The sequence below is a fragment of the Pseudorca crassidens genome, chromosome 8 (assembly GCF_039906515.1).
Source record: "Pseudorca crassidens isolate mPseCra1 chromosome 8, mPseCra1.hap1, whole genome shotgun sequence".
NCBI lineage: Eukaryota > Metazoa > Chordata > Mammalia > Artiodactyla > Delphinidae > Pseudorca > Pseudorca crassidens.
In genome coordinates, this window is record NC_090303.1 from 33,491,626 (window position 1) to 33,519,187 (window position 27,562).

At 38.3% G+C, this 27,562-nt stretch overlaps 1 protein-coding gene across 2 annotated transcripts in view; it reads right to left on the bottom strand.

The window, feature by feature from the left end:
* LOC137228975 (dynein axonemal heavy chain 11) overlaps positions 1 to 27,562 on the bottom strand; it is a 141,202-nt gene that overhangs the window by 52,574 nt on the left and 61,066 nt on the right. For both annotated transcript variants that reach the window (XM_067746172.1, XM_067746173.1), the window contains exons 19-20: positions 15,409 to 15,644; positions 14,081 to 14,203 (exon numbers count right to left, since the gene is read on the bottom strand). In XM_067746172.1, coding sequence (XP_067602273.1) covers positions 14,081 to 14,203; positions 15,409 to 15,644 — 359 coding nt within the window. The remainder of the gene's footprint in view (positions 1 to 14,080; positions 14,204 to 15,408; positions 15,645 to 27,562) is intronic.

Sequence of the window (27,562 nt, forward strand, 5' to 3'; positions counted from 1 at the left end):
AATATTACTCAGCCATAAAAAGGAAAGAAGTACTGACACGTGCTACAACACAGATGAACCTTGAAAACAAGTGAAAGAAGTCAATCACATCTAAGTCCACATATTGTATGATTCTATTTATTTGAAATGTCCAGAAGGGGTAGATCAATAGAGATGGAAATCAGATTAGTGGTTGCCTAGGGATTTCAATTCTAAAATTGATTGTGGTAATGACTGCTCGGTGCTGTGAATACACTAAAATCCACTGAATTGCCCACTTTAAATGATTAAGTTGTATGGTATGTGAATTACACCTCCATAATGGGGTTACCAAAAGTGAACAAAAATGAACAACAATCTAACAAAAGGTCAGTCACTTACATTTGAGCTTTTATCAATCTGTAAGGTAAGTAACCATGCTAATTATAGTTTCTCAGAGGTTCAGTCTTCACTTTTGAGCCTAGTGAGGTGTGTTACAGGATGGTCTTAATCGATAAGGACACCTTTCTTAGTCAATCTGCTTCTTTTTGACTGAAGACATATTCAACCATATAAACGTTGACAGCACCATCAAAATTTCTCCATTAATGGAGCTTCCCTGTCCAAGGGTTTCCAAAATTGATCTTGCAAATAGCTTTGAGAAAATCTTTCTTTGCTAGTGTCATTCACTATATTACTATTGGCCTAGATTTCAAGACTTTCATGATTGGCTCTTAATGGAAATTTCAGGAGTGATGGTTTCATGTAATTACTGCCTGGGGTTCTCACACATAAGCCATTCCAAAGTTTATACTCATTTACATCTCCACAATAACAAAACTCATACTTTAAAATAAACCTCTGTGTACGTTGTCTTGTGATTTTCTGACTACTGCTCCATCTTGGTTTGAATTCATTCCTCCCTCGTGTAGTGACTCTGAGAAATGCCAGGTCTATCACGACCTTCTGTGATTTCACACTGAATTTGCTTATGAATTTTCACTGGGTTTTGATTCCCATCTCCTAAACTTCATTTTTTAACCACTAACCTCTATCCCCAGATGAAAAAGGAATTTAAACATTTTTTCACTTGAAAAATGTACATTTAAATGAACACTGAATGAATCAAGTCCAGTATTTTCATTACTGTTGTCTAATGGGACAGCTCACTGTGGCAGGGTTAGGAACTGCGGTACGCAATTCAGATTTGAGGTGTGTGCAGTGGGTGGGGATGGAGAGGGTACTTGTGAACCAAAACAAGCCCCTAGCAAGAAGGCTAACATATTCTACTGTACAGCACAGGGAACTCTGCTCAATACTCCGTAAGAACCTAACTGGGAAAAGAATCTGAAAAAGCATAGATACATGTATCTGTATAACTGAATCACTTTGCTGTACACCTGAAACTAACACAACATTGTAAATCAACTGTACTCCAATGTAAAACAAAAAGTTAAAAAAAAAAAAAAACCCAGATGACTAACACATTTGAAAGTCAGAGGTGTTGAGGCCTCATGGAGAAATCCCTGTAGAGGAGTTGGAGAATTCTTTCTGTAAATGGCCGGAGAGTAAGTATTTCAAGCTTTGTCAGCCACATACGTCTCTGCCATATATGTTTCTTTGTTGACAGATCTTTAAAACCATCCTCAGCTCCTGGGCCACATCAAGACAGGCTTCTTGCCCATCGCCACGCTAGAGGGTCCACCAGTTAGTGGTATCAGCATCCTCTCCTCTCAGTGCAACAGCAGCTAATGCCACTGGACTACCCAGTAACAGCAAGTTACAATTTTTCCAGTTAGCCACTACACCTAAGCGTGCTTCCCTCTCTAGGTTTCCGAGAAAAAAAAGTGAGGGACTGGCCAATACGGAGCATGAGGTTCTGACAATTTTGCTTGTGGGTGCAGGTGACACTAGCTTTTAACTCATCAAATATGTATTAAACCAAACATCTCAGTTAGAGCCACACTCCATAAGGTGACTGACAGATGGTTCTATGGTTCTATGGTTCTAAACCTCCCTTGCATACCTACATATGCCCTGAGGCATTCACATACCCCAGTTTGAGAACCAGAAATCCATCTGCTAGAGGGACAGAGCTGACTTTCTCTGTGAAGAGTCAGTTAATCGGGGAACTGGCCGTGCTGATGGCAAAGAGAAGGATATCTGCCTATAAAACTGGTTTTCTATTTTGCTCTGAAACATTACTTTATAGGTTTACATTTCCCAGGGATAGTAAATTATCCTCAATTGGGGTGTTTATGATCTATGAAAGGCAAAACCTACATAATGACTCAGTGGGTTTTGTCATTGCTGCTAGGTTAATTTTTGGTTAATCTCTGATCTGGGAAAAATAAACTGACGGCTAGCGCTCTCTCTTGACTTGAAGGATCCAAAAAACAATGGAGTTAACCAGAGGGGTGGGAAAAGCAAACAATCACTGTGTTGTTTCTGTGAAAGACAGGAGTCCAGAGTTTGTAACTTCTAGAAAACACAGCAGGCAGCTCCGAGCGCTTGAAATTCAAAGCCAAGGAGAAGCAACAGCAGGTGGGAAGGGCAACCTGAAACTTGGACCTCTACTCTCTTCCAGCTATTCTGTAAAAACTGTAGTTCTTAACCCACCCTCCAGCCCCACGCCCCCCAGGAACAGGACTCGGGCCCCTGACACTGCATCGCAGTGAGAAGCAAGCAGGGCAGGGGTCTCTGAATGTGGGCTGGAATTGCTCCCAGAGGGTTTTTACTCATCCCTCCAAGGGACTGGGTTCCTCCTGCCCCCTTTTCTCTCTGGCTGAGAAGTGCTGGTTTGGACATGACAGACTGATTATATGAACTCGCAACTGAAATAATATGGGTTTTCCCAGTAAAAACACCATATTTTAATTGGATAGGACAGAGAGTGAGCTGTCCACATTCTGTCTCACCTAGCAGAGTTGTAATTTTAGAGCCAGAAGGGCCCCTAGAGATCATTCAATGGATTCTTTTTTATGGACCTTAAGGGTTTATGACTTGTGCAAGGTCATATAGCTCAGTGGCAGAGATGGGACCGGAACCTGGGTCTCTAGACTCCTAGTATAAGGTTCACTGCATCCCACTGCAGGGTAATTTGCTCTGTTTGATGACGACAGCTTGTAACCCTGGCCTCTGTGGACCTGTCTGACCACTGATCACAGGAGAGTACTGAGAGAATATGACTGACTCAGTAACAATCAATGACCACCAGAGGAAAAAAAATAAGGACACAGCTCAGAGGACATGCCCAGCTGATCTTTGGTTAGACATGCTGTCCTTGTTTATAAAAGAGACTAGCACTGATTATCGAGGTGCCCAGCCTGAACCCAAGGGCTATAATTTCTGATGGATATTTTCATAAAATGAATTACTTAATTTATAAAATTTTAAAAGTAAAAAACTTTACTTACAGAAGTTTTCTAACTTCTGGCTTTCAGGAAAAGAAAACGTAATACTGAAGTATGCCAAAATGCTCAGTGAGTTATTGTAATGTTGAATGAGTTATTGTATAACAAAGACAATCATCTATAAATTGACTATAAATTTAGTTTTCCATGTGTCAGGTTGGCATAAAAGTCAGGTACTTGGGAATTTCAAAATTCTTTCAAAGGTTATTCACAATCCAGCCAAAAGTTATCATGGGGATGAAAAGATCTGTAATTTCTTCAAGTCATGGGAGGTCATTACTATTTTGGAGGATGGATATGCAATTACATTTAAAATACTTGAAAATAATTTCTTGGCTAATGTTCACAGCATTTCTGTGATAGACTTGGGGGAACATCTCTCCCAATTCTCAGATTTACCTGAAAACCAGAATCTCTGTGAGTTGACAGATGCAGCATCATCTCAAAATAACCAAGATGAGAGTCTGAAGTCTGAGATTACAATCTGCATTTCTTACTTCTGAGAAATATGTCTAGAAACTAAGGAAATGTCTTTCACTTCTACTGGCACTGTTCTCAAGGTTTAGTGTAGCTACTGTTGAAAACGCCCTCAGTCTTGGATCATAAAAACCTACATGAATTTCTCTAGTGATCAGATATTCTTACTACGTGAACAAAACTGCCATTATTTTTTATTGCCATGTAAAACCAGACATGGAAAAGCAGCAATATTCAATGTAGAATAAGGACTTGCTTCTGGGGCAGATCCAAGTCTGTACTAGGAATGGCTGCAGTAAAATGCTATTTTTAAAAAACATTTGCAAAACCTTTCTTACAACACAGTTTGGCGAGAAACTTTAGAAAATATTGTATTATTATACTGAAGGTTGTCCCTCTAGGATGGATGATTCAGAGAGCTAACACATTCTCTGAATAGGAGGAAGTCCATTCTCCAGGCCTCACTGGAGCTGCTTGGTCAAGGTGAAGAGATAGCAGGTGGGTTTTGAGATAAGTAAATAAAATAGTTCCAGGAGTTGCGGAAAAAAAACACACTCAGGAGAAGCAAAGAACCTTCTCAATAGACATCTAAAAACCTTACTGCATGTCCCGCTGTTTCAAATGAAAAGCTTCTAGATTAGACTTGTGAGCTGCAACAGCCCTGGCTGGGCGCACAGCTGAAGGGTCAGGTGCCGTGCAGGCAGCCGGGAGGGGTTACTTAACAACCTCGGCAGGAAGGCCGGAGCGAGGTGGTCAAACCCGGCTCGGGAAGAAAGGATTCGGCTCAAAGCTGCACAGCTGGCCAGACGTTCAAGGAAAGGAAGGAAAGAAAGTCCTGAATTGAAATGAGTTGGCTCACTGCTTCATGCAGTTAATATAACCAATATGTCCTTCTTAAGATAAAAGCAAACTTCGATTAGAATTTTTTTAAAAAAGATTAAAGTCACAAGAGTCCAGATACCACTGAACAGGGAAAAAAAAAAGCGAATAAAATCATAGCTTATTTCCCCTTTGATATACATATATAGCCTATATGTATAAAACATACACGTTATATATATTTATAAATGTACTTCAATATATCCTTATTTAAACATTATAATGTAGCATGACAAATGAAATTCTGGTTCCATTTGTATTGTTCTTTTTTTAGAAAATTGCTTTTTTAAAGAAAAGAATCTAAAGGTTATGAATCTGTGGCCCTGTTTGATATTTTCTTTCAGATAAAGTCAAACAATGTTAGCAAGATGAATGAGAAGATGCACTACCTGTAGACCCTGAATATTACACCTAAAATTTTTTAGATTGAATTTAGGGACAGCAAGGTTGCTGGAGGTTTTTTCTGCAATTAAACTTTGTTTTTTCAACTTGAGAAATTGGGAGAGACTAGAATGCCGAATTCTACCAGATGCGGGCTTGAACTGACTTGAAAATAAAAATATACTTACCCCTAGGGACATAATGAGAGAACTACATCACTCCAGAGTTTATTGAAAAACCATAAGCTTCCAGCTCAAGAGAGCGTGTTCTATTCAGTGTGGGGTTTAATTTAACGTGGTTCTATCTTAAATTTCGCCCAGGAACTCATTCAAAGAGATCCATAATCAACTACAGAACAAACGCATGGCAGCAACTCCAAGAGCAGCGACATAATCATAGTGAAACTGGAAACTTGCTAACTAAAACAATTCTTATTAATTTTAGCACAACCTTCAGGAAACTTAGTCATTATAAAATAAATACTATCTGTAAAATGCTGTCTCTCATTTGATTATTTCTATAAAAATGAAATTTCTATCATATAGCTAATATTTCTATTAGTTTTAAGTTTCTTTCTAGGAAATGCTACTTAAAAGACTATTACTAAAAGAATAACCATATGAAGTTAAATATAGAATGAAGTATAAATTGTCTTTAAGAAACATTTATATGCTCAGGAACAAGCTGAAATACATCTTGCAGTAAGGTTACTCCAGCCAAAATTAAAGTTCAAAAAGTACTTCAGTAATATTTGGGGAGATTCGAAAGATTAAAGAGAGAGAATTTTATGAAGATGCTTTACAGATCAGCAGCTTCTCTAATATGTAAGCAAGTAAATTTGCTTTGGAAAAAATACGTGTTGATAAAACTTCCCAGATAGGTTTTCTGTCGATTGATACCATATGATATATTTTAGTTAAGATTAGGATTATCTGGAGTTTGGTGGATTTAATTATTTGTAATTACCCAGCTGTTGTCAGCCTGTGGTCATTTTATGACTGGGTATCTACTGTGTGGGTCAGGTTCAACTGTATATCTTCTCAAACACAGATTTAATGTGCTATTGATGAAACCATTACTACAGCCAAATTAAAGTCTGGGCTGATGTATTGGTCCACAGGGAGCTGTCAGACATGAAAGGAGTAATTAGTATTCATTACTTCATACTCCACAACATTCCAATTATTAATGAACTTCAACTTTTGGACTACGCTGTATATATCACAAGCATCTTCTCAGACATTCATTATTAGGAAGAATAGACTAATACTGTTTTTTTTTTTTTTTTTAAAGGCCCCCAGAGCAAAGAGAACTAAAATAAACAAAAACACTATAAATAGCCAAAAACCTTCTGAGGGATGTGGCTTTCTCTCAGGGGTATGAAAGTGTTATCCCACATGCCCTTGGAGAAGATAATACAGTACAGACATTCTAGGTAAATGCACCAGTTTTGCAATCCCTGCGGGTTGTTTCCTCTTTCTTTTGCTTGTTTTCAATGCTATTTTATCTTTACAATACAAAGGGTAACATATTTGTAACTCCACAGGAGATCTCCAAGAGTAACATAGAAATGTAAAGATAGAAGGGGATGGAAACAAAACCAAGTAAAATGTTCATTGTTCGAGATCAGAACAGAAAAGACCTATTAGAAAGCTGACAAACATGCAGATTAGTTTGGGATGGGATCAAGATAAAGTCAATAGTTTTCTGTTCCTGTTTACCGATGGGCATCTCTATTATTAAACAAAACCATATCAACATGTTTCTATTAATTTTGTTTTCCATTGTTTTCTCCCAGTTTTTATTTACTGTATTAAAAGAAAGGTAATTCCTATTTCTACCAATCTTTTTTTTTCTATATCCCCTTATAGGTTCCAAATGTATACATATTTTTAAAAAGTTCCTCTCTCGCTTTTAAAACTTACATGAAGGAACAAAAAAGCATTTGCTTTGCTTAAACATACTTCTTGTGAGGTAAAAACAATACAGTCATTAAAATACCAAATTTTATTCCAAAGTACTTTTAAAACTTTTATGAATAAAACTATTCTTAAAATTTGGAGTGTCCTCATTTTCTTCCACTCAAAAAAAGGGGTGGGGAAAAAACCCCAGGTGGTAGGAATAGTTCCTCATAGGAAGAGGTAGCTAATAGTATTAAATATACAAATCTTTCGTGTTATTGAAAAAAACAGCAGAAGAATGAAAGCTCCTAACAGTTCTCTGGAAGACTCCACAACCCTTAACTACTATGGTGAGCATGTAAACGTGTACAGCTTTGGAAAGCAATGTGGCATTTTCTTTTAAAGCTTACTGTGCGCACTCTCTAGAACCCAACTATTCTACTCCAGAATATAAACTCTGAAGAACCCCTTGCTGTGTGCACCCTTAGATACGTATATGAGTATTCAGTATGCTAATATTCATAGCAGCGTGTCTTGAAATAGCAAAAAATCGGAAAATCACCTAAATGTCCTTCAATAAAAATATTCAATAAAGTGAGAAAGAGCCACACCACTGAATATAACAGTGAAAAAAATGAGATTAGAGTTAAATGAAAAGAATTAGAGCTAAAAGCAAGAATATAGCTAAGTCTTAGAAGCATAATATTGAGTAAAAAAATTCAAGTCCCTTTTAACTATATAAGCTACGATGGATTTTTATAAAGTCCCAAATCAGACAAAAATAAACAGTATATTGTTTTGGAAAATGCATATATATGATAAAACTATTTTAAATAAAGTAATGAAGTGATGATGAAATTTAAAATACTGACTATCTTTGGAGATGAGGCAGAATTAGAAACGAGAGGAGCACAAAGGTGGATTAAAGAATGCTGGTCATCTTTCAGTTCATAATTTGAATGGCAGATACCTGTCTAAATTATTATTATGATTTATAACTTCTATATATTATATATTTTATATGTATCAGTATTAAATAATAAAATTTAAATAACCAAAACCCTCTACTGCTTTTAGGTGGCAACTTAAAACATCAAAAGATATGACAGATTCCTCCCCTCCCCACCCCTCCTTTTTGCTGATACGCCTTGTCACTCAACTCATGGTTCATCCACACTTCCCATGTCTGAAGACAAGGTCTTACTTCACTAGGTCTGTTTGAACATCTGGTCCATGCTCCCAATCACCCACACACTATACCCATCACTCGTTAAAGATTCAAGGGAAATAATAGATATTGAATATCTGTATGTGCCATGCTTTTCGCATTTTTTTCTCACTAGATGACAAAACATAAACAGAAAAACAGGTTAACCAAACTTACCCCCAATCACCAAACCAGAGTGCAACAGACTAAGATTTGACCCAAGTTCCATCTTACTACTTGAACCCCAATGCTAGTTTCTAACAACACCACACAGTGCATAAACCCCACCTCATAGTCCTAAAAGTCTCTCTTGAAAATGCACATGTAGCAACCAAGACAATGGGTTGAGCACTGTATTTACTTTCATGCCCTTTCTTTCCCTTCCCATTGTATTTACTTTTCTTCCCTATGGAAGTGATGGAAAGACGCATGCTTAAAGAAACAATGTTTCTTTAAGGGTGGAAGGGATAGATTAGGAGGTTGGGATTAACATATATACACTACTGTATATAAAATAGATAAATAATAAGGTCCTACTGTATAGCACAGGGAACCCTACTCAGTACTCTGTAACAGCCTATATAGGAAGAGAATCTGAAAAAGAATATATATATATATATAACTGATTCACTTTGCTGTATACCTGAAGCTAACACAATGTTGTAAATCAACTATACTCCAATATAAAATAAAAATTAAATAAAAAAAGAAAATGAATTAAAAATCATGTTAAAAGATAAGAAAGAGTACAATGAGTGGAAATTTAAAAATTGACGCATTAAAGAAAGTGATGAGAAACTTAATGGAAAATATTAGCAAAAGTTAACAACAGGCATTCACAGAAGGCTAATTAACATATCCTTATTAACAATAAAATATAAAACAAAGCAGCAATGAAATAAGGATTCTATTATTTGATGTTTCTATTGGCTCTTGCTCATGGTGCCTTATTTCCTCGTGTGTTCTGTGATTTTTGCCTGTGGACCCATGTACCGTTGAATTAGATCTTTCACAATCCTCTAAAGTCTAGATTGACAGACATTATACCAAAGAGGGTCTTTGTTGGCTTCTGCCAAGTGCACTAGGGTGTGACCAACCCAAGGCCACTTTAAAATAAGTTAATGGTTTGAGGTATTTTAGGGCACACAAGTAATAAAAATTTGTCTTGGGGCTTCCCTGGTGGCGCAGTGGTTGAGAGTTCACCTGCCAATGCAGGGGACATGGGTTTGTGCCCCAGTCCGGGAAGATCCCACATGCCGCGGAGCGGCTGGGCCCGTGAGCCATGGCCACTGAGCCTGCGCGTCCGGAGCCTGTGCTCCACAACGGGAGAGGCCACAACGGTGAGAGGCCTGCGTACCGGAAAAATAAATAAATAAATAAATAAATAAATAAATAAAAATTTGTCTTAAACATTCATAAGAAAGATGGATGTGGTAAGGAATTCTCTGGGGATATTTTTCCATCTCTTCCCAGCACCAAAGTACAGAAAGGAAAGTTTCCTTTCTGTAGTGCTGGTTTTTGCCCTTAAATAGAAGGTATGGCCCCTTGACACTCTAGCATTAAGCAAGAATCTCTTAGCAGACTCCACACCCTGAATAGGCCCTAGACTTGGTCCAAGCTCTGTACATCCATCAAAACAGAAACCCAATATTATCAGGTTTTAGCAGGTACCCTCAGGAAAAAAACAGCTTTGGTGTTCCTTATCTTTCTATTTCCTGCTTTTTGGTCACACTTTTTTTTTTTTTTTTTGGTCAACTGAGTGATACACTTCAAAAAGTGTTTTTAATAATGTAACTAACATATTTAGTTGTTTTCCAGTATTCACATATCTAATCTGCCACAGTGCCAGAAATAAAAGTCTATGTTTTTATTGTTTTGTTTTCATTTTAGTTAACCATATTTTTAAAGGCATATAGTATGATTCTTTTCCATAGAGAACTTGTAATCTAATAAGGATATAGAAGAGAATTTAAGCATATTTTAAGAATGACATATAAAGGCAAAATGACAGTCACACAGTATAGCATGCAGTATGCATGGGAAGCATTAAATGCAGAAAAGTTAAATTCCCATTTGATTGACTGAATAGCAGTTAAATTCCTAATGAAGTGAATTTGGGATTTGCATTGATAGAAAAGGTAAATAAAATAGCACATTATAGAAAGGGGGATTATCTGTGTGAAGTAATGAAAAATGAGGTTGGTAAAGGGAAACTCAGTAGTATCAAACAGGTAAAGCATTTTGCAGGTTTCACAGAAAAGCTTTAATTCAGTTCAAAGTAATTGACAATAGAGAATTCTTAAGGGGAGTGATGAAACAAGCAATATTAAAAAAAATTATTTTAACCACTCTCTGGGGTGGAGAGAAGTAAGTAGAGAAAGGATGTAAAGGGATCACTACAGTCAGCATGAAGAAATGAATGGCCTAAACTACACTGTAAGGTACAGATATGAAAACAAAACATAAATGAGAAAATAAACAGAGTTTAGGGGAAAAACAGAATGGAAGAGTCAGACTGGCAAAGGAGAATTCATAGGAATTCTACTGAAAGATGGTAGTGCCTATGTATTTGGAAAATCTGGTTAAGAAACTAGGTTTCCATGCATTAAATTTCATATAGCCTTGAGCATCCAAGAAGACAGTGACTAAGCTCTTTCAGGCCCCATTTTTCCATTCTGTGAAGTGAATGTTCCCTGTTCTGACTATATAGCATCTCCATAGATAATCACATCTTCTATGGTGCTTAACCAACTCTCTATGGAGATGTTCCCCAATCTACATGCTCAGCCAGGATTTTAAGCTCCATACTCATGTATTCCATGGCTTCTTAGACTTTTTCGAGAATGTTTAAAGTAGCACCTCAATCTTTGAATGTCTAATAAGTGAAATAGTTACCTCTTTCCCTGCACTTACTCCTATTCCTATATCACATCTCTCCATAAACCATACCATCATTTAACCTGGCAGAAGACTGGAAATCACTTTGAACCTTCCTTTTCCCTACTAACAAAATCCCATTATTGACCATGAACTGATGACATTAACTCCTTGAGAATTCTTTGGTTTGCCCTCTCCTCTCCACCTCTACTGTCGCTGGCTTAGTTTAGGCTCGTATCATGTCTCAACTGGAATATTGCAATTGTTTGCTAATTGGACGGACCCTGGCTCTAGGTCCACGTGCCTTCAATCAATACTCCACATGGCCAACAGCGTCCTTTCAAAAACGTAAATCTGATCTCATTATTCCTAACACGCTTAAGAGTCTTCACTAGCTTCCCCACTGACTTATGCTCATGATTTTCAAGTGAAAATATGGAAACTCCAGATGTGTTACTCCAGGAAGGCAAGGTCCTTTGGTCAAAAACCACTGCTGTTGTCAACTAGTGTTATTGATAGGAACGGACCCCTTTAATGTCTTTGGGGAAAAAGCATTATCACCCAAGGCCAACCTATGGTCATCTGTGGGTACACAAGGATGTCAACATTCTGGGTACTGATAATCCAATCTCATCTCTCTGAGTCCATACACCTCCCTTTCCCACCCCCAAAATGGGGCTTTCTACATATTTGAATCCTAACTGCAGGTCCCCAAAGCTGTTGGGCTGTTTTGTGTGTTTTGCTATTTGGTATTAGCTCTCTTGTTCCAGAATTCTCTTCTCCCAGTTTTCTGTCTGACAAATGCCCACTCACCTTTCAACTCACATTAAATGTAAATGTAATCAAATGCAATTTTTTCCACAAAGCCTTCCCGGGTCTCCACTATGGAGCTGATGATTCCCTATCATGCATACTTCTATCACCACACCAATGGCAAGCATTACTTTTACTGTTTGTAGGTCTGACTTTCCCCTAAGGAAATGTAGCTTCCTTAAGGGCAGGGTCTGTACCTTATTATGCTTTGAATCTCCAGCCCCCAGTACAGTGCCTAGTATCTAGCAGTGCTCAGAGAAGGTTTATTCAGTGACTAATAGAATATGCAATGACTCAGATTCTCTGAATAAAGAAACTCTAAAAACATCTAAAAAAACTGGAGATAAACATCTAAATTTACCTTCATAAAAGTGGTTGTTTCCACACATAAGAGTTTAGGAGCTAAAATTGTTATGGTAACAACTGCATGCAATAAACACCATTTATTATATTCTTACATATCATTTAAAATTCTCTTGACCTTTTAAAAAAAGCTACAGTGATATGAGCAATTCTATAAAGCCTAATAGAGAGTGCTTATTCAGGAAATACTATTAATTTGGAATAAATTGTCCTGCTTTGATATTTTGTGATAAAGAATTTGATGCTTTATGTAAAATAATTTGTTTCTGAAATAAAAAAAAAAAACCCTCTGGGATTCTTACTTACACTTAACTATAACCACACTGAGAAAAAAGTCTGGACTGAAGTTTATCAGGCTCTGGAAATTTCAGATTATCAAAAAAAAAATATATATATATATACACACATAAATACAGAGAGAGAGACCAATTTTCTTACACCTAAATTGTGTTATTGAAGGTCCAAGTTAAAGCTAAGAGAATATTATTTCACTGACAAAACTTCTAGGTCTTCATAATAGAGTCAGAACCTTAATAACAAGGATTTCACTTTAGTGACATTCAAGATTCTACACTGTATCTTTAACACATCAGACACAGCTACAATTATATTTATGTTAGAGCTGCAGTTTGTCAAGTGCATTATTAGATTGTTCTAAATGCATGTCTGGGTAAATTTTGGTTTATTAAACAATTATAAGTTGTCACTCACTATAAATGGATTTAGTTGGTGAGTTGTATAATAAATACTAATCAGTTAGAGACTTTTTACAAAATAGAAGTTAGTCACCCTTAAATAGGCCTATTTCCACTTAAAACTGACAGGAATAATCTAGTGATGAAAAGGGAGACAAGACACCTTTGAGGCAGAGAGTGGGTATCAAAGAAGAAGGGTGTTGGGGAAGTTCTGAATTACACCTTTGTGAAGAGAAAAAAAAAGAGAAGGAAATCCACTGAAAGAAGCCTAGTCAATGTTGATTTCTTGAGTGAAGAGGCACAGAGAGCTGTGGGAATGCCACAATCTCCCCTGAGCCCCACACAGGCTCAGAGACATAAGTGCTGCATCTGAACTTTTACACATTTATAGAAAGTGTGTGATGCCCCCTTGGAAACGGCTTCACTGCCCCTGGGAGAATGTCCTGGACAGCCAGTGTCCGGGGGGATGGCAGCATTTGGAACATCACGTAGGGTTCACCAAGGGTGTGCCCAGTCCGCCACTGCCGGTATGCGGGTGATCTTATGGGTCCACTAATGAACTCTTTTCCTTCTAATGGTTATATATATTTTGAATGTATAGGGAAAGACAGAACCAGCACAGTAAACCCATGATTTCATAGGTGCTATGACTTGGGGTAAGGCTGAGTTAAAAAAAAAAAAATAGAGTGGATTTAAAATAGTTTTTTAAAAATATTAAGTAAATAAGGATACAAGCAATATGCAGTTAAGGCAAACATACTAAAGGTGTTTTGCAAAGTACTGAAGGTAGAAAAACATTCAACTAATAAAGGAGCTAATGAAGGAACAACTAATAAAGGAGGAACTTACTCTCAGATTTGTGACAATGCATTTTTGGAATCTATAAATCAGGAATTGGGTAACATGAATCTAAATCCACCAAACAAATAGTCTGAACATCTGGATCATGTCAAGGTTGCTTTGGTCTTAGAATGCAGGAGGCTTGGAATGGAAACTCAGAAACATCACCAAGAATATTCCCATAGATTACACGTGATTATGAGGCCAAGAAATAGAAGCTGATGATCAAACTCACATGTAGCACAACATGTATGTTAAAAATTCAATAATACTTACTTTCCTCTTTTAATTGTGTTCCTGCCAAGCAATGGATCAAGGACTGGATCTATCGTTTCCTCAAGGTTTTCAAGTAAGATGACATCTCCAAAGGCCAAAGCGGTTTCAATGTCATTCAAAAACCTTAAAGTTCAGTCAGAATCAAGAAAAAATGTAAACGAGCACAGGGAAAGTGTCCAAAATTATTTATACTCAACTGTATTTCATTTAATGTAAATACTTTAGATGGAACAAACTAACTCAGAGAAAACTAAATATTTTGTAAAGTAGTGTTTTCTTCAACTAGAATACATGGAAATTAAAGATTAGATTTTGAGGTAAATTTCAGTTATATTTTTCCAAGTGAAATTCAGTAGTGTGAACTAATGAGTCCATGTAAAAATTACTTACTTTTGATAGTAATCATGGTTGAAATAAATGTAACCTACCCAAACATTATAAATTTAAATGTACTCAATAGGTCCTCTTTTGATAAAAAAAAAATTAAAATTATATTAAATGCCTTGTGGCTTTATCAAATTTTCATTTTTTAAACATTTAGATTCAGTCATGTAAAGTGGTGAACTATCTTTTTATTTCATTCCCACTCTCCAAAAATAGTCTCTTCCATTCAAAAATAATTTCCTCCAAGTATTCAGATAAGCAAAGAGACCATTTATCTGCACGACTGCAGACATTCCTTATTCCATTTTACATGTCAAAAGATGAGGGAGAGGTGAAGTGAAGTATCAGTATGACTAAAATTATTTATTCCGCATTAACTGAAGACCAACTACATACCAGAGAGCTTTCTACTTATCAGAAAACACTATCATGCGGACCGAGAGACAGAAAATCTCAGAGTAGATTCAGTTCTCAAAAGTGACATGTAAAGCTTGACTGAAAAATTATCTACAGGCACTCTGTTGGGAATTGAGCCATGTTAAATACCCACTGTAGGCGAAGTACATATTCAGGAATATAACTGGAACCATCGTTAAACCTATAGGTGCAGCTGACAATTCTTGGGTTACCATATGCCAAAGTCCTAAACAAGGATTATAATACATTGTATTACCATTCTTGGCCTTAGGAAATTTTTCCTCTCACATGCAGTGTTTGTTCTAACCTTCCAACTAATTTCTTCTTCAGGTAAGTGGATGCCACCCAACGTAAATGCCCTTTCAACAGAGATACTTTATGGGAAACGGGAGCAGGCAGATAAACAAGTCGTACCAAACTATCACATTTCAAAGTGGCAGCGAGGTCTAAGAAATGCCAGGACTTGGTAAAAGTCAGACCCATTTCCGGCAGCTCAACAGAAAGTCAACCCTTCAGGTTTCACATACCCTTTCCGGCCCACATGTGTGATTTTCAGGTCAGTTCCGTACTTGTTCTTGATCCACTTAATTCCCTGCTGCTGGGGATCTATCAGCAGGGGCCAGCGCTCGCAGTGTGTTAGGATAGCAGCGTTCTCCGTGGACATTCTGTCACTGGGCAGTCCTTCATTATTCCAGGTGGCAACTGTGGCATCATCCGTCAACAAGGCAATCATGCCCAGCCCTTCAGTTATTGGGATGGAGACCTTTAAAATCAGAGTTGAAGGCAATAAACTGTCAGTGTGGCAGAGCACAACAGACAAGAAAACAACAGACCAAAGCCCAAAGAACACACAGAAATTCTCCTGACTCTCAAAAGCCAAATAAAACTCTCATCATGAAATACAATTCGACCCGATAAGCCCCCTGTTCACCTCTTGGAATTCTGTCAACTGCAGCATCCAACATCTGATTTGTTCCTGCATCTATCTGGCTTCAAGCAAAAGGGACTTTGCCCTCTATACACACCTATAGCAGCCCCAACAAGGTGAGAGTGAATTTAGACTCCAGCAAGGATGGCAGGACAACAGAAATGCATAATATTTGCCCAGTGGAGTAACCATCCCACATAAGCAATGCTACATTGCACTCTCTTGCTTCCAGCATTTCATCTTTCTTCTACAGATCAACACTACAGACAGATGACTTCTCTCTCTGGGGTGGGTTCATGGAATCTATTCAGTCCGCTGGAACTCCAGCAGCTTGTGGTGGTACCCAGCAACTTTGACTACAGCCTCTCCTCTGAGAGGGAACTGCCTACAGTGTGACTGTGAAGAGAAGCATTACAAAGTGGGGAGTTGTTGGGGGAGGGATACATTAGGAGTACGGGATTGACAGATGCAAGCTATGTTACATAAAATAGATAAGGAACAAGGATTTACTGTATAACCCAGAAAACAATATTCAATACCTTGTAATAACCTATAATGGAAAATCACCTGAAAAAATATAAATACATAACTGAATCACTTTGCTGTATACCTGAAACTAACAAATATTGTAAATCAACTATACTTCAATAAAAAATTGTTTTACAAAAGAAAAAAAACCAAACTTGCCTCCTTTAAAAGAGAGAAAGAAGAAACCTATTTTTTTGGAAACCTGTTTTAAAGATAAGCATCAATTCTTTACAAAAGTGGACTGATTTTACAAAAAATAAATAAGATTCTAGAAAGGAATTTATTAAGGAATTTATTCGATCAGTCATCAACGACCAAACGTTTATTGAGCACCTCCTACATATGTGTGGAGACACCACTATCAGCAAGATGAATAAGGAACTAGTCCCCTGGCTGGGTAGGGGGGCTAACATGGAAACATGCCTCCATAAGAGAGGGCAGTAAGAGCCCGACCTGGATGAAGTAGGCAGGGGAGGCTGTAGCAGCAGTAGGGGTTTGATTTCTTGGTTGCCCACAAAGCTTCAGCAAACAGAATGCTGGAAGAATTCCCACAATAAAGCTGGGATGCAACGTGAGGTTAGTATAGGAAAAGTTAGCATAATATGTCTACTGTTCCTACTGACAATGGTATCTTATAAATAAAGCAAACTCTACCTCCTAGTGATAGGAGCAAGCAGCCTTGATATCTGACTCCACAAGCAAATCGCTCTCTTACAGAATAAGCATCCTCTTATTAGCAAGAACTCCATGGCTTTAATTTCTTAACTTCTACTTAATACAAAGAACTTGAAACAACTAGAGGCTTAAAATAACTTTAATTTCTGATGCTATAAAGAGTAAGCGTGTAGATCTTGCGTCCGAATTCAACAACTTGAATTGTTTGAGCACCTACTGTGTACAGAGTACAGTTCAGGGGATCAAAGAGAAGTCCCCCTTTGTTAATGGCCACTTTAACCTAGTAGGGGAAACAAAGCAGGTAACTCACACTATAGAATATCATAAATACTTTAAAATACGTTGAGACTTAAATTTTTAGAAACAAAGTTTAGGATATTTGCTTTACAGTATGATATTCAAATAGGCAGTTGCGTGACACAGAGAAATTTTTCCATCAAAAAATTTTTTGATAGTTGCAATACAGTTATCACTTTCACAGTAATTTTAACCTAGGTTTAGAGTGGGGAAAATAAACCTCAATTCATATGTTATCTTCTTTTTAGTCCACTCTTCTTTGCACAATTCCTTGAAGGAGTCTGCAAAAACAGAAACCAAGTGCGAAGAGGGAGTCCAAAGTCAGCCTAGCAATTCAGTGAGAACCCATTTAATTGCTTCATTAAATAGTGCAGCATGTGGTCAGTCAGGATGGAGCTGAAAAAAAAGGGAAACAGCCTCCCGTCTTAAGAAGTTTTACTAGAGGGAAAAGAACAGGTTGGAAGCACATACCCTGAGCCAAGCTAGACTAATCCTAACACCAAACGCCTATTAGGATCCTCTGAGAATTGACCAAGTGGTATATTCCAAAGGATAAAAGGGAACTTCCTGATGAGGTAAGACTCCCAGTTTCTTTTAATATGACGGTAACAAAACAACCAGTATTCGTAAGGTTTTAAGTGCTTACAAAATTTACTCTTATACTTTCACTCTGTTCATTGCCTCACTTAAGTCTTACTGGAGTTCTGCCAAGTAGATGTCTCTCTCACTCTCTTTTTGCTCAGGACACTGAAGCTTAGAAAAGTTAACTCCATGTATAATACTTCCATGTATTTGCTCTGACTATAAACTGCTAGGTCACATTAATGAGTGGAGGGCAAATGCCTCCTTGAACCTGTCCATGTCTTCATTTGTCTGCCTAGCAGACGATAACTTTGGAAACAATTTTGGGTAACAATTTTATTTGGACCCTCAAGGCCACGTACGCCCACTGTCCCTGTCCTTTTCAGTTACCACCACGCTGCTCTGTTTCTTCCCCATGCCATCCTCCAAACTCATGCCCCCACTGTCACACTTTCTGACAACTGTTCCCACACGTCCTATGGTATCCTAGTCCTATTTGGGCCAAACTCTCTAGCTCCCTCTACCTGCTTGTCTCAGCTAAAACCCAGCTCTTCACTAGGGCAGTGGCTCTCAACCCCAGCCTGTATATTAGGATCACATGAGAGCTTTCAAAGCTGCCAACATACCCCCCACCCCCAATCTCTAATGATTCAACTTCAAATGGCATCTATATGTTTTCAAAGTTCACTCCTACATGATTTAAATGTGAAACTGGAGTCCAAGAACCAATGCTCTAGGGTCTCACTTCCCTTGAGGGCTTTCTTAAGTAGACAGTTCATTTTCTTAATATTCCCATTACTGAAAAAATGTGTGTGGGTAACAGTGGTCATTCTTCTTACTCCCCTGCACATCATTCCAAGACCACAGCTCTTCTGTCCTTGAGGAAAAATGCCACCTCTGAGGCCCATGGAGTCCAGCTCTACAATCCTCTATGGTATCCTCCTCATATTAAAGCCTTAGCCACTGGTCCTTCTCACTTTCCAAGTTTGCCTATCAATCTGTGACAACCTCAGTGCTCGTGGAGATGATGAATCCACTCTCCAGCCTTGACATCCTTCATGCCAAAGCTCTACATTTCCTTTCCACTCTAGCATTCTGGGGGAGGAGGCAGAGGGAGGGGAAAATATCAGAATCCGCTGGGAAGATCACACGACACCCCCATGCCTAGTCTCCCTTGCATACCCCACACCCTCAATGATGTTGGTATATTTTGGAAGGGTATTACACCATCTCCTTCTTTAGATGGAAATGCTATCCCAGACCTTGTAATAATCTGAAACTGTTTCATTATTGAAATCTAAACATCTAATACCCAATTCTTTAACCATGATTAGCTATACCTCTCTCATACCTTTAAACATAATATTTACTCTTAGCAATAGCATTAAGACATGCAGTCCTTTACCCATCACCTATTTTTCATTGTGGCAAAACATACATATCATAAAATTTGTCATTTTAATGTGTACAGTTCAGTGATATTAAGTACATTCACATGGTTGTGCAATCACCATTACAATCCATCTCCAGAATTTTTTCATCTCCCCAAGCTGAAACCTCATACCTATTAAACAGTAACTCCCGTTACCCCCTGCCCCCAGCCCCTGGCAACTACCAGGGTACTTTCTTTTTCTGTGAAGCTGACAATTCTAGGTACCTCATATAAGTGGAATCATACAATATTGGTCCTTTCATGACTGGCTTATTTTACTTAACATAACATCTGCAATGTCCATCCAAGTTGTAGCATGCGTTAGAATTTCCTTCCTTTTTTAGACTGAATAATATTCCACTGTGTGTATACGCTACATTTTCTTTATCCATTCATCTGCTGATGGACACTTGGATTTCTTCTACATTTGGGCTATTGTGAATAATGCTGCTATTAACAAACACACAAGCATCTGTTTGAGTCCTTGCTTTTACTTCCATTGGGTAGTAGATCCCCCAGAGTGGAACTGTTGGATTATAAGGTAATTCTACATTTAGTTTTTTGAGAAACCCTATCATATGTTTAACCACTTTATTTTTTTAACATCTTTATTGGAATATAATTGCTTTACAATGTTGTATTAGTTGCTGCTGTATAACAAAGTGAATCAGCTATACATATACATATATCCCCATATCTCCTCCCTCTTGCGTCTCCCTCCCACCTTCCCTGTCCCACCCCTCTAGGTGGTCACAAAGCACCAAGCTGATCTCCCTGTGCTATGCAGCTGCTTCCCACTAGCTATCTATTTGACATTTGGTAGTGTATATATGTCCATGCCACTCTCACTTCGTCCCAGCTTACCCTTCCCCCTCCCCGTGTCCTCAAATCCATTCTCTATGTCTGCGTCTTTATTCCTGTCCTGTCCCTAGGTTCATCAGAACCATTTTTTTTTAGATTCCATATATATGTTAGCATACGGTATTTATTTTTCTCTTTCTGACTTACTTCACTCTGTATGACAGACTCTAGGTCCATCCACTTCACTATAAATAATTCAATTTCATTTCTTTTTATGGCTGAGTAATAGTCCATTGTATATATGTGCCACATCTTCTTTATCCATTCATCTATTGATGGACACTTAGGTTGCTTCCATGTCCTGGCTACTGTAAACAGTGCTGCAACGGACATTGTAACCATTAACTTTTAACTACACTCACATCTCTACCAAACCTAAGCAGAGCCTTCGTTTCCTTAATCATTTTTCTGACTGTCACACGACCGTCCCTGTCTTCTTTTCCTTCTGGCTTATCTGCCTATAAGTCTTGTACCCTGGCTGAAATAAACATTCTCTGTCTTCTCTTTCTGCTCCAGGACTGTGAGTATTGCTGATGAAAGCTTTATTACTGTGACTACAAATTTATCCTTTCCAAATTCATCTTTGGTTTCCTAAAGCTGCTTGGCAACACTTAACATCTACTCTCCAACTGCTCTCGATGGGTATTTTTGATGTTTTCACCATCCTCCTCACAGCGTTCTTTGAGTTTCAATTTTCTTATCTTTGGCCAGCTGGCACTGCAATTTCCAGCTTCCCTGAGAGAAGAGAGACCAGCAGCTATGACTACATCAGCTTTCTTTCCCTGTATCAGCATCTCTCCCTGTGTCCACCTTTGTCTCCTTCCCTCCCACCTAAGTTGAAGGAGTCTTGCGTCTTCTACCTGAGGGTCATTCCATTTTCCTCTATTCTGATCCCTTCTTCCCAATTTCTGATGGATCAGGCCTCTTCCCCCTTTTATCATCAGCAATTCCTTTTCCATTCCTTCTCTGGAAGCATAGAAACGTGCTCTAGTCTCATTCATACTGAAAAAACAAACCCTTCACTTACTTCATGTCTCTAACTAGGCACTTCTGTTCATCTCCTTCTCTTCACAGGCAAATTCCTACAAGAACAATCTGCTTTTTCTGCCTCCTTTCCTCACTTCCTGAATAACTCAGGCTTCTGGCTTGTTACACCTTCGAGGTCACAAAAGACCTTCACATTACCAAGTCTGATGACACTTTTAGTTCTTAGTTCTTTTCTCACTTGTCTCTATGGCTTTGGCATCACTGACCATCCCCATGTTTCTACTCTTATCTCCTATGACAGCATTCTTGCCCGGGGCTTCTCCAGTCTCTGACGGCGCCTTCTTCAACTTCCTCGACTTCCTGTTTACATGTCGGCACTGACTCAGCTCCCTTTGCTCTAAACCTCTTCCCTAGAAGATCTCACCACACCTATAGTTCCTAGAACTACCTTGTATCAATGACTCCCAGATATGACTCCCATCCAATAACACTCTTGTCCAGCTCTCTACTGGTTATTGACACTTGAATGTTTCAAAGACACCACAACGTTTCTAAAACCAAACTCTTTGTCTTTTCTCTCAAATTGTATTGTATTTTATTTTTTTAAGCCTTATCCATATTTTAATCTTATTTAAATGTGCTTACATACATATGTTTTTAATAATGTAATGTCACCACTTTCTAAAGCCCCCAAATTCCTTTGAAATACTTTTTTTTTTAATTTTTTAAAAATTTTATTTTATTTATTTATTTTTGGCTGTCTTGGGTCTTCGTTGCTGCACAAGGGCTTTCTCTAGTTGCGGCGAGCGGGGGATACTCTTCGTGGCGGTGCACAGGCTTCTCATTGTGGTGGCTTCTCTTCTTGAGGAGCACACGGGCTCTAGGCACATGTGCTTCAGTAGCTGTGGCACTCAGGCTCAGTAGTTGTGGCTCGCGGGCTCTAGAGCGCAGGCTCAGTAGTTGTGGCGCACAGGCTTAGTTGCTCTGCAGCATGTGGGATCTTCCCGGACCAGGGCTCGAACCCATGTCCCCTGCATTGGCAGGCGGATTCTTAACCACTGCACCACCAGGGAAGTCCTCTCAAACTAATTTTAATCTGAGGGAATAGCACCTTCATATATTTACTTTCTCCCCATCAATCCATTGCATTGTTTCATCAACTCTTCTTTCTTGCCCCCTCTGGAATCACTCCCTGGCTTGCCACGTCTACTCTCATCACTTTGTTCAGTTTATTGTCTTCTGGACTGTCATTCTAACAGATAACAATAGTCTCTTCCCCCTCCAAGTCCTGTTCCCTCTGTGGCCAGTGTGAGCTTTCAAATGAATAATCTGATCATGTCAAGACCTGCTTAAAATCCTTCAATGACTCCCCTTGCCTCGGATTAAGTTCAAACTTCTTTTCTTAGTTTATTATATGGGGTTATAATATGACCCCTCACTAATTCTGTAATGTTCATCTGGATTGTCCATTTTATAATTATACATCAGTTCATCTACAGTTTCTAAGTTATTTCACATTCTAACACTTAAATCACTTGGAACTCTTTTTATTTAACATGAAGCCGTGAAGGAGAGCCCTAGCTGTATTTCTGCCCAAATGGTTGGTCAGCTGTTCTATCACCATTTATTGAATAATCCATTACTTCCCCCACTGATACACAATGTACATTTAAGCACACATTTATTTTAAAATATGTATTGGTAGTCTGGTAGTTCCTCAAAAGATTAAACATAGAGTTACCATATGGCTTAGAAAATTTCACTCCTAGGTATGTACCAAAGAGAAATGAAACATGTCCACACAAAAAATTTGTACATGAATAATTCAAATTTTCATAGCCACGTTATTCATAATAATCAAAAAGTAGAAACAAGAAAAATGCCCATCAACTGATGAATGGATAAATGTAATGTGGTATATCCATCTAAGGAATATTATTCAGTCATAAAAAGGAGTGAAATACTGACACAGGCTACATCGTGAATGAACCTTAAAAATGTGTTAAGTGAAAGAAGTCAGTCATAAAATACCACATATTTTATGAGTTCATTCATATGAAATGTTCCAAACAGGGAAATCTTTAGAGACATAAAATAGATTAGTGGTTGTATAAGCCCAGTAAGAATGGGGTGACTGAGGGTGATAGCTAATGGGTGTAGGGTTTCTATTCGGAGTGATGAAAATGCTCTAGAATTGACTGTGACGACAGTTGCACAGCTCTATGAATACACCAAACACTACTGAATTGTATACTTTAAATGGGTGAATTGTATGGTATACAAATTATATCTCAATGAAAAGGAATACTGAACATCCACAATGCTCCAGGCACCATTCTAGGATGGAACAGTGAACAAACCATGCAAAATACTTGCTTCCATGGATCTTACATCTTCTCTGGGGGAGGGAAAAGATATGAACCATAACAATTTTATAAATGAGATAACGTATTAGAAAGTAATGAATGTTACGGTGAAACATATGGAGCAGAATGAGGCATGCTGAGGGATGAAGGTTGTAGTCGCATCTAGGGATATGAAGCTGTTGTTTGAACAAAGACCTGATTGATGGAAGGGAGTGGGACAACATATGTCCTCAGGGAAGGTACTTCAAGACAGAAGAAACGGCTAGTGCAAAGGTCCTGAGGCTGCAGCGTATCTGGCATATTCAAGGAAGGTGGCCGGTGTGATTAGAGCAGAGTAGTGAGGAAAGGCATAACAGGTAATAAGACAAAGAGAGATAACAGGGCCAAATCACATAGGGTTTTATAAGCCTCTGGAGGGTTTCTAAGCTTTTGCTCTGAGTGCGATGGGGAGTCATTAGAGGGATTTTAGAAGAAAACTCACTTAATCTGACTTGCATTTTTAAAGGGTCACACTGGCTGATATGTTGAACTCCGATTTTGGAGAGAAGCCACGAATGTAGAAGCAGGGAAACCAGTTAGGAGGTTTTCACACTAACTGAAGAGGAAGATAATGGCTTGGCCCAGGATGGAAGTGGTGAAGGTGGTGAAAAGTGGTCAGATTCTGAATATATTTTAAAGGTGCAGCCTACAGAATTTCCTAGATGGACTGGATGTAGGTGTCAGAAAAAGAGTGACAACAAAATGACTCCAGGGTTTTCAAGCCTGAGCTAACAAAAGGATGGGCCTACCATTAAACAAATCAGGAATACGTAGGTAGAAGAAGTTTTAGGGGGAAGATAAGGATTTCAGCTTGGACGTTCTATATTTGAAACATCTTTCAGACACAGAAGTGAAGATGCCACTGTCTGGGCTGCAGGAGTTAGTGGTATCCAGGTGGCATTTAAAGCCATGAACCTTAGCACAGGGAACTATACTTGATATTTTATAATAAAAGGGAAAAGAATCTAAAAAGGAATATATATATATCTGAATTGCTGTGCTGTACACCTGAAATTACCACGATATTGTAAATCAACTATTCGTCAATTTTAAAAAAAAGAATAAAAAAATACATAAATAAAGCCATGAACCTAGTAAAAAGCAGTTCAAAGACTGAAGTTTGGGTCATTTCAACATTAAGAGATTGGGGAGAAGAGGAAAAAAAAAATCAAAAAAGAAGTCTGAGAAAAATTGACCAGTGAGGTATAAGGAAGATGGGGGGAGGGTGATTCCTTAGAATCAAGTGAAGCAAGTATTTATGGGAGAATGGATTGCTCAAGGGCAGCAAATTCAGTTAAGTACATGAGAATGGCGAACAAACGACTCAACTTAGCAACGTGGTAGCAAAATCTGACAAGAGGCCTTTTGGTGGAGCGGTGGGGACAAAAGCCTCTCTGGAGTGACTGAGAAATATGGAGGGAGGATTTACAGACAGTGAATGTACATTCCTCTTCTGAAGTGATGACTGTAAATGAGAGCAGAGAAATGAAGGAGTAGCTGGAGGGGCAGGGGGCATCAAAGAGAAATTCACTGGTATATTCTTTTTTAATGCGAGGAATAACTGATATAACTGTAAGTTTGAATGCTGGTGGGAACGATCTAGTAATGAATTAGTTGAGACAGAAAAATTTCTGACGACAAAGAGGGGAAAAGCTGTCTAGAATTGTCCTCAAGGAAGGGAAAGGGGATGGAAAGTAGAATACAACCCGAACGGCTGGCCTTAAATAGAAGTACCATCTTACAGCATCAGGAGGGAAGACAGTATAGGAGTAGAAATGCTGGGAGGTGACAGACGCAGTTGTGGGAGTTTATACATTACCATACATTAAATAAATCAAATATCTCTCTACATCCTTAAATGCTTCTGAACTCTATTCTATTCTCGTTTTCTACTTCCCTTGAAGAACCACTTTGCTGTAATTATTTTAGCTTTAGAATATATTTTAATATCTTGGAGGATAAGTGCCCTCTTCCCGTTCTATTCCAAAATTATGTTGGTGTTGTTAAAAATATATTCTTCCAGCAAACTTTAGGATCACTGGGTCAAGTTAAAATATAATTCCCCTTGAAATTCTGACTTGAACTGAGTTCAATTTGTTCATTCGATTTTTGAGTTTTGACGCATTTAGAATATAAAGTCTTCATTTCTAGGAACACATTAAGGATTGCTGGCTTACTTTATAAGAGTTTTCTCTCCAAGGTTACCTTAAATATGGCAACAGGTCGTTAATAAATGACATGCTTCGTTTAGAGATTTTTAAAATGACATAAATCATAGTCACTTGTTGACTGGTTAATTTACAAACTGTTGTAATCCTCAGGACACCCAAGTCAAACTGACAAGCCAGAGATACTCAGGAGGGTAATAGGGTAAGAAAATACCCTCTATACTGTGGAGCAGTGAGAGGAGTTGCTTCTTGGGAGGGCAGGATAAGGGAACACTGCTGAAGGAAAATTCATCAAAAAATTAACATGAATAAGTAATGGCAGCTCGTCTTGGACCCTGGCACATGTTCATAAAGATGTGACTGTCTTTCCACTTTGCTGTGACTGAATCTAGAAGGAGTAGAAGGTAAGTAGCTCAGAAACTGGAAACCTTCATTCCATAGGACAGACATTTTTTAGGTTTTATGTAGCACTTTCTGCCAGGGGTCCTGGAGACAGAAAAGTCTCTTCCAAAAGGATGTCATTTATACAATTTGGAATCTTTCTTCCTTTAGCATAGCTCTGCTCAGAGATGAGTGTGAGTAAGCTGGTCACATTGGAAGGTCTGTTTCTCATTCAGCATGATGCCTACATGCTCAAGAGGAAAGGGGAGAGCATTGGGATGACTGAAAACAGACATGGGGGTCTTGAGAACTGTGGGCCCACAGTGAAACACAGGCCCATAGTCAAAATGAATGTTTGTTTAGCATAGAGCATCAGAAAATTATAATTTTTGCTTTGGCTATATGTTTAGAATGCTCAGACAGTTTGGATAAGTCAATTAATTTTATTTTATTCTTCAAAACAAAATGTTTTCTTCATGGAACTCCACATTTGGAATTTTAAGTCAATGGGAACATATAAATTGATTGATGGGAAACTTCCCAGAAACACATACACTAAAGAATGGAATACCAGCAATTAAGACTCAATTTTTTTTTTTTTTTTTTTTTTTTTGCGGTACGTGGGCCTCTCACTGCTGTGGCCTCTCCCGTTGTGGAGCACAGGCTCCGGATGTGCAGGCTCAGCGGCCATGGCTCAGGGGCCCAGCCGCTCCGCAGCATGTGGGATCTTCCCAGACCGGGGCACGAACCCGTGTCCCCTGCATCGGCAGGCGGACTCTCAACCACTGCACCACCAGGGAAGCCCAAGACTCAATATTAAAACTTAAATTTGAGAAGGCAAGTTTTCAATTTAAAAAATGCAAAATGATTGATAGCCTAAGTTCAGGCCGTTAATACTATTACACGATCCAAAGTGAAGAGTAATTGTAACAATAAGAAGACAATGTGACGTTCAATAGTTTGCACATCAGGAAATGAATTTCCCTATAATTGTGGAAAGAATGAGAAAACTTTATCGATGGTGGAGAATGCAGAGAGGACCACAAAAGAGGACAGTCATCAATGTGAAGTAGTCATAGGGCAACCCAGACCAAGACACCCATGTAGAGGATTAAAGTTTGGAGAAGATGAGACTGACAAAAAAGAGAGAAGAATTAGACAGCTGACACCTTCTGAAAGTCACAATGCAGTAGGAGGTGGACAAAATTACCAGAACGCTTTATCCTCTTATATAAAAGGCATATTTTATGGCAGAAATACTTAAAGAAAACCCTGAACATTCAGGGGGTAATACAGATAACCTCTTTTTAAAAATCTTCCATATAAAAATATGGCTTGATACTACAGATATATTAAATGATTTAGTTACAAAAGGATTTTTCTTTTACAATTATTAATTATGGGATGCCTTTAATAACAAGCTTTCTCCAAAATATT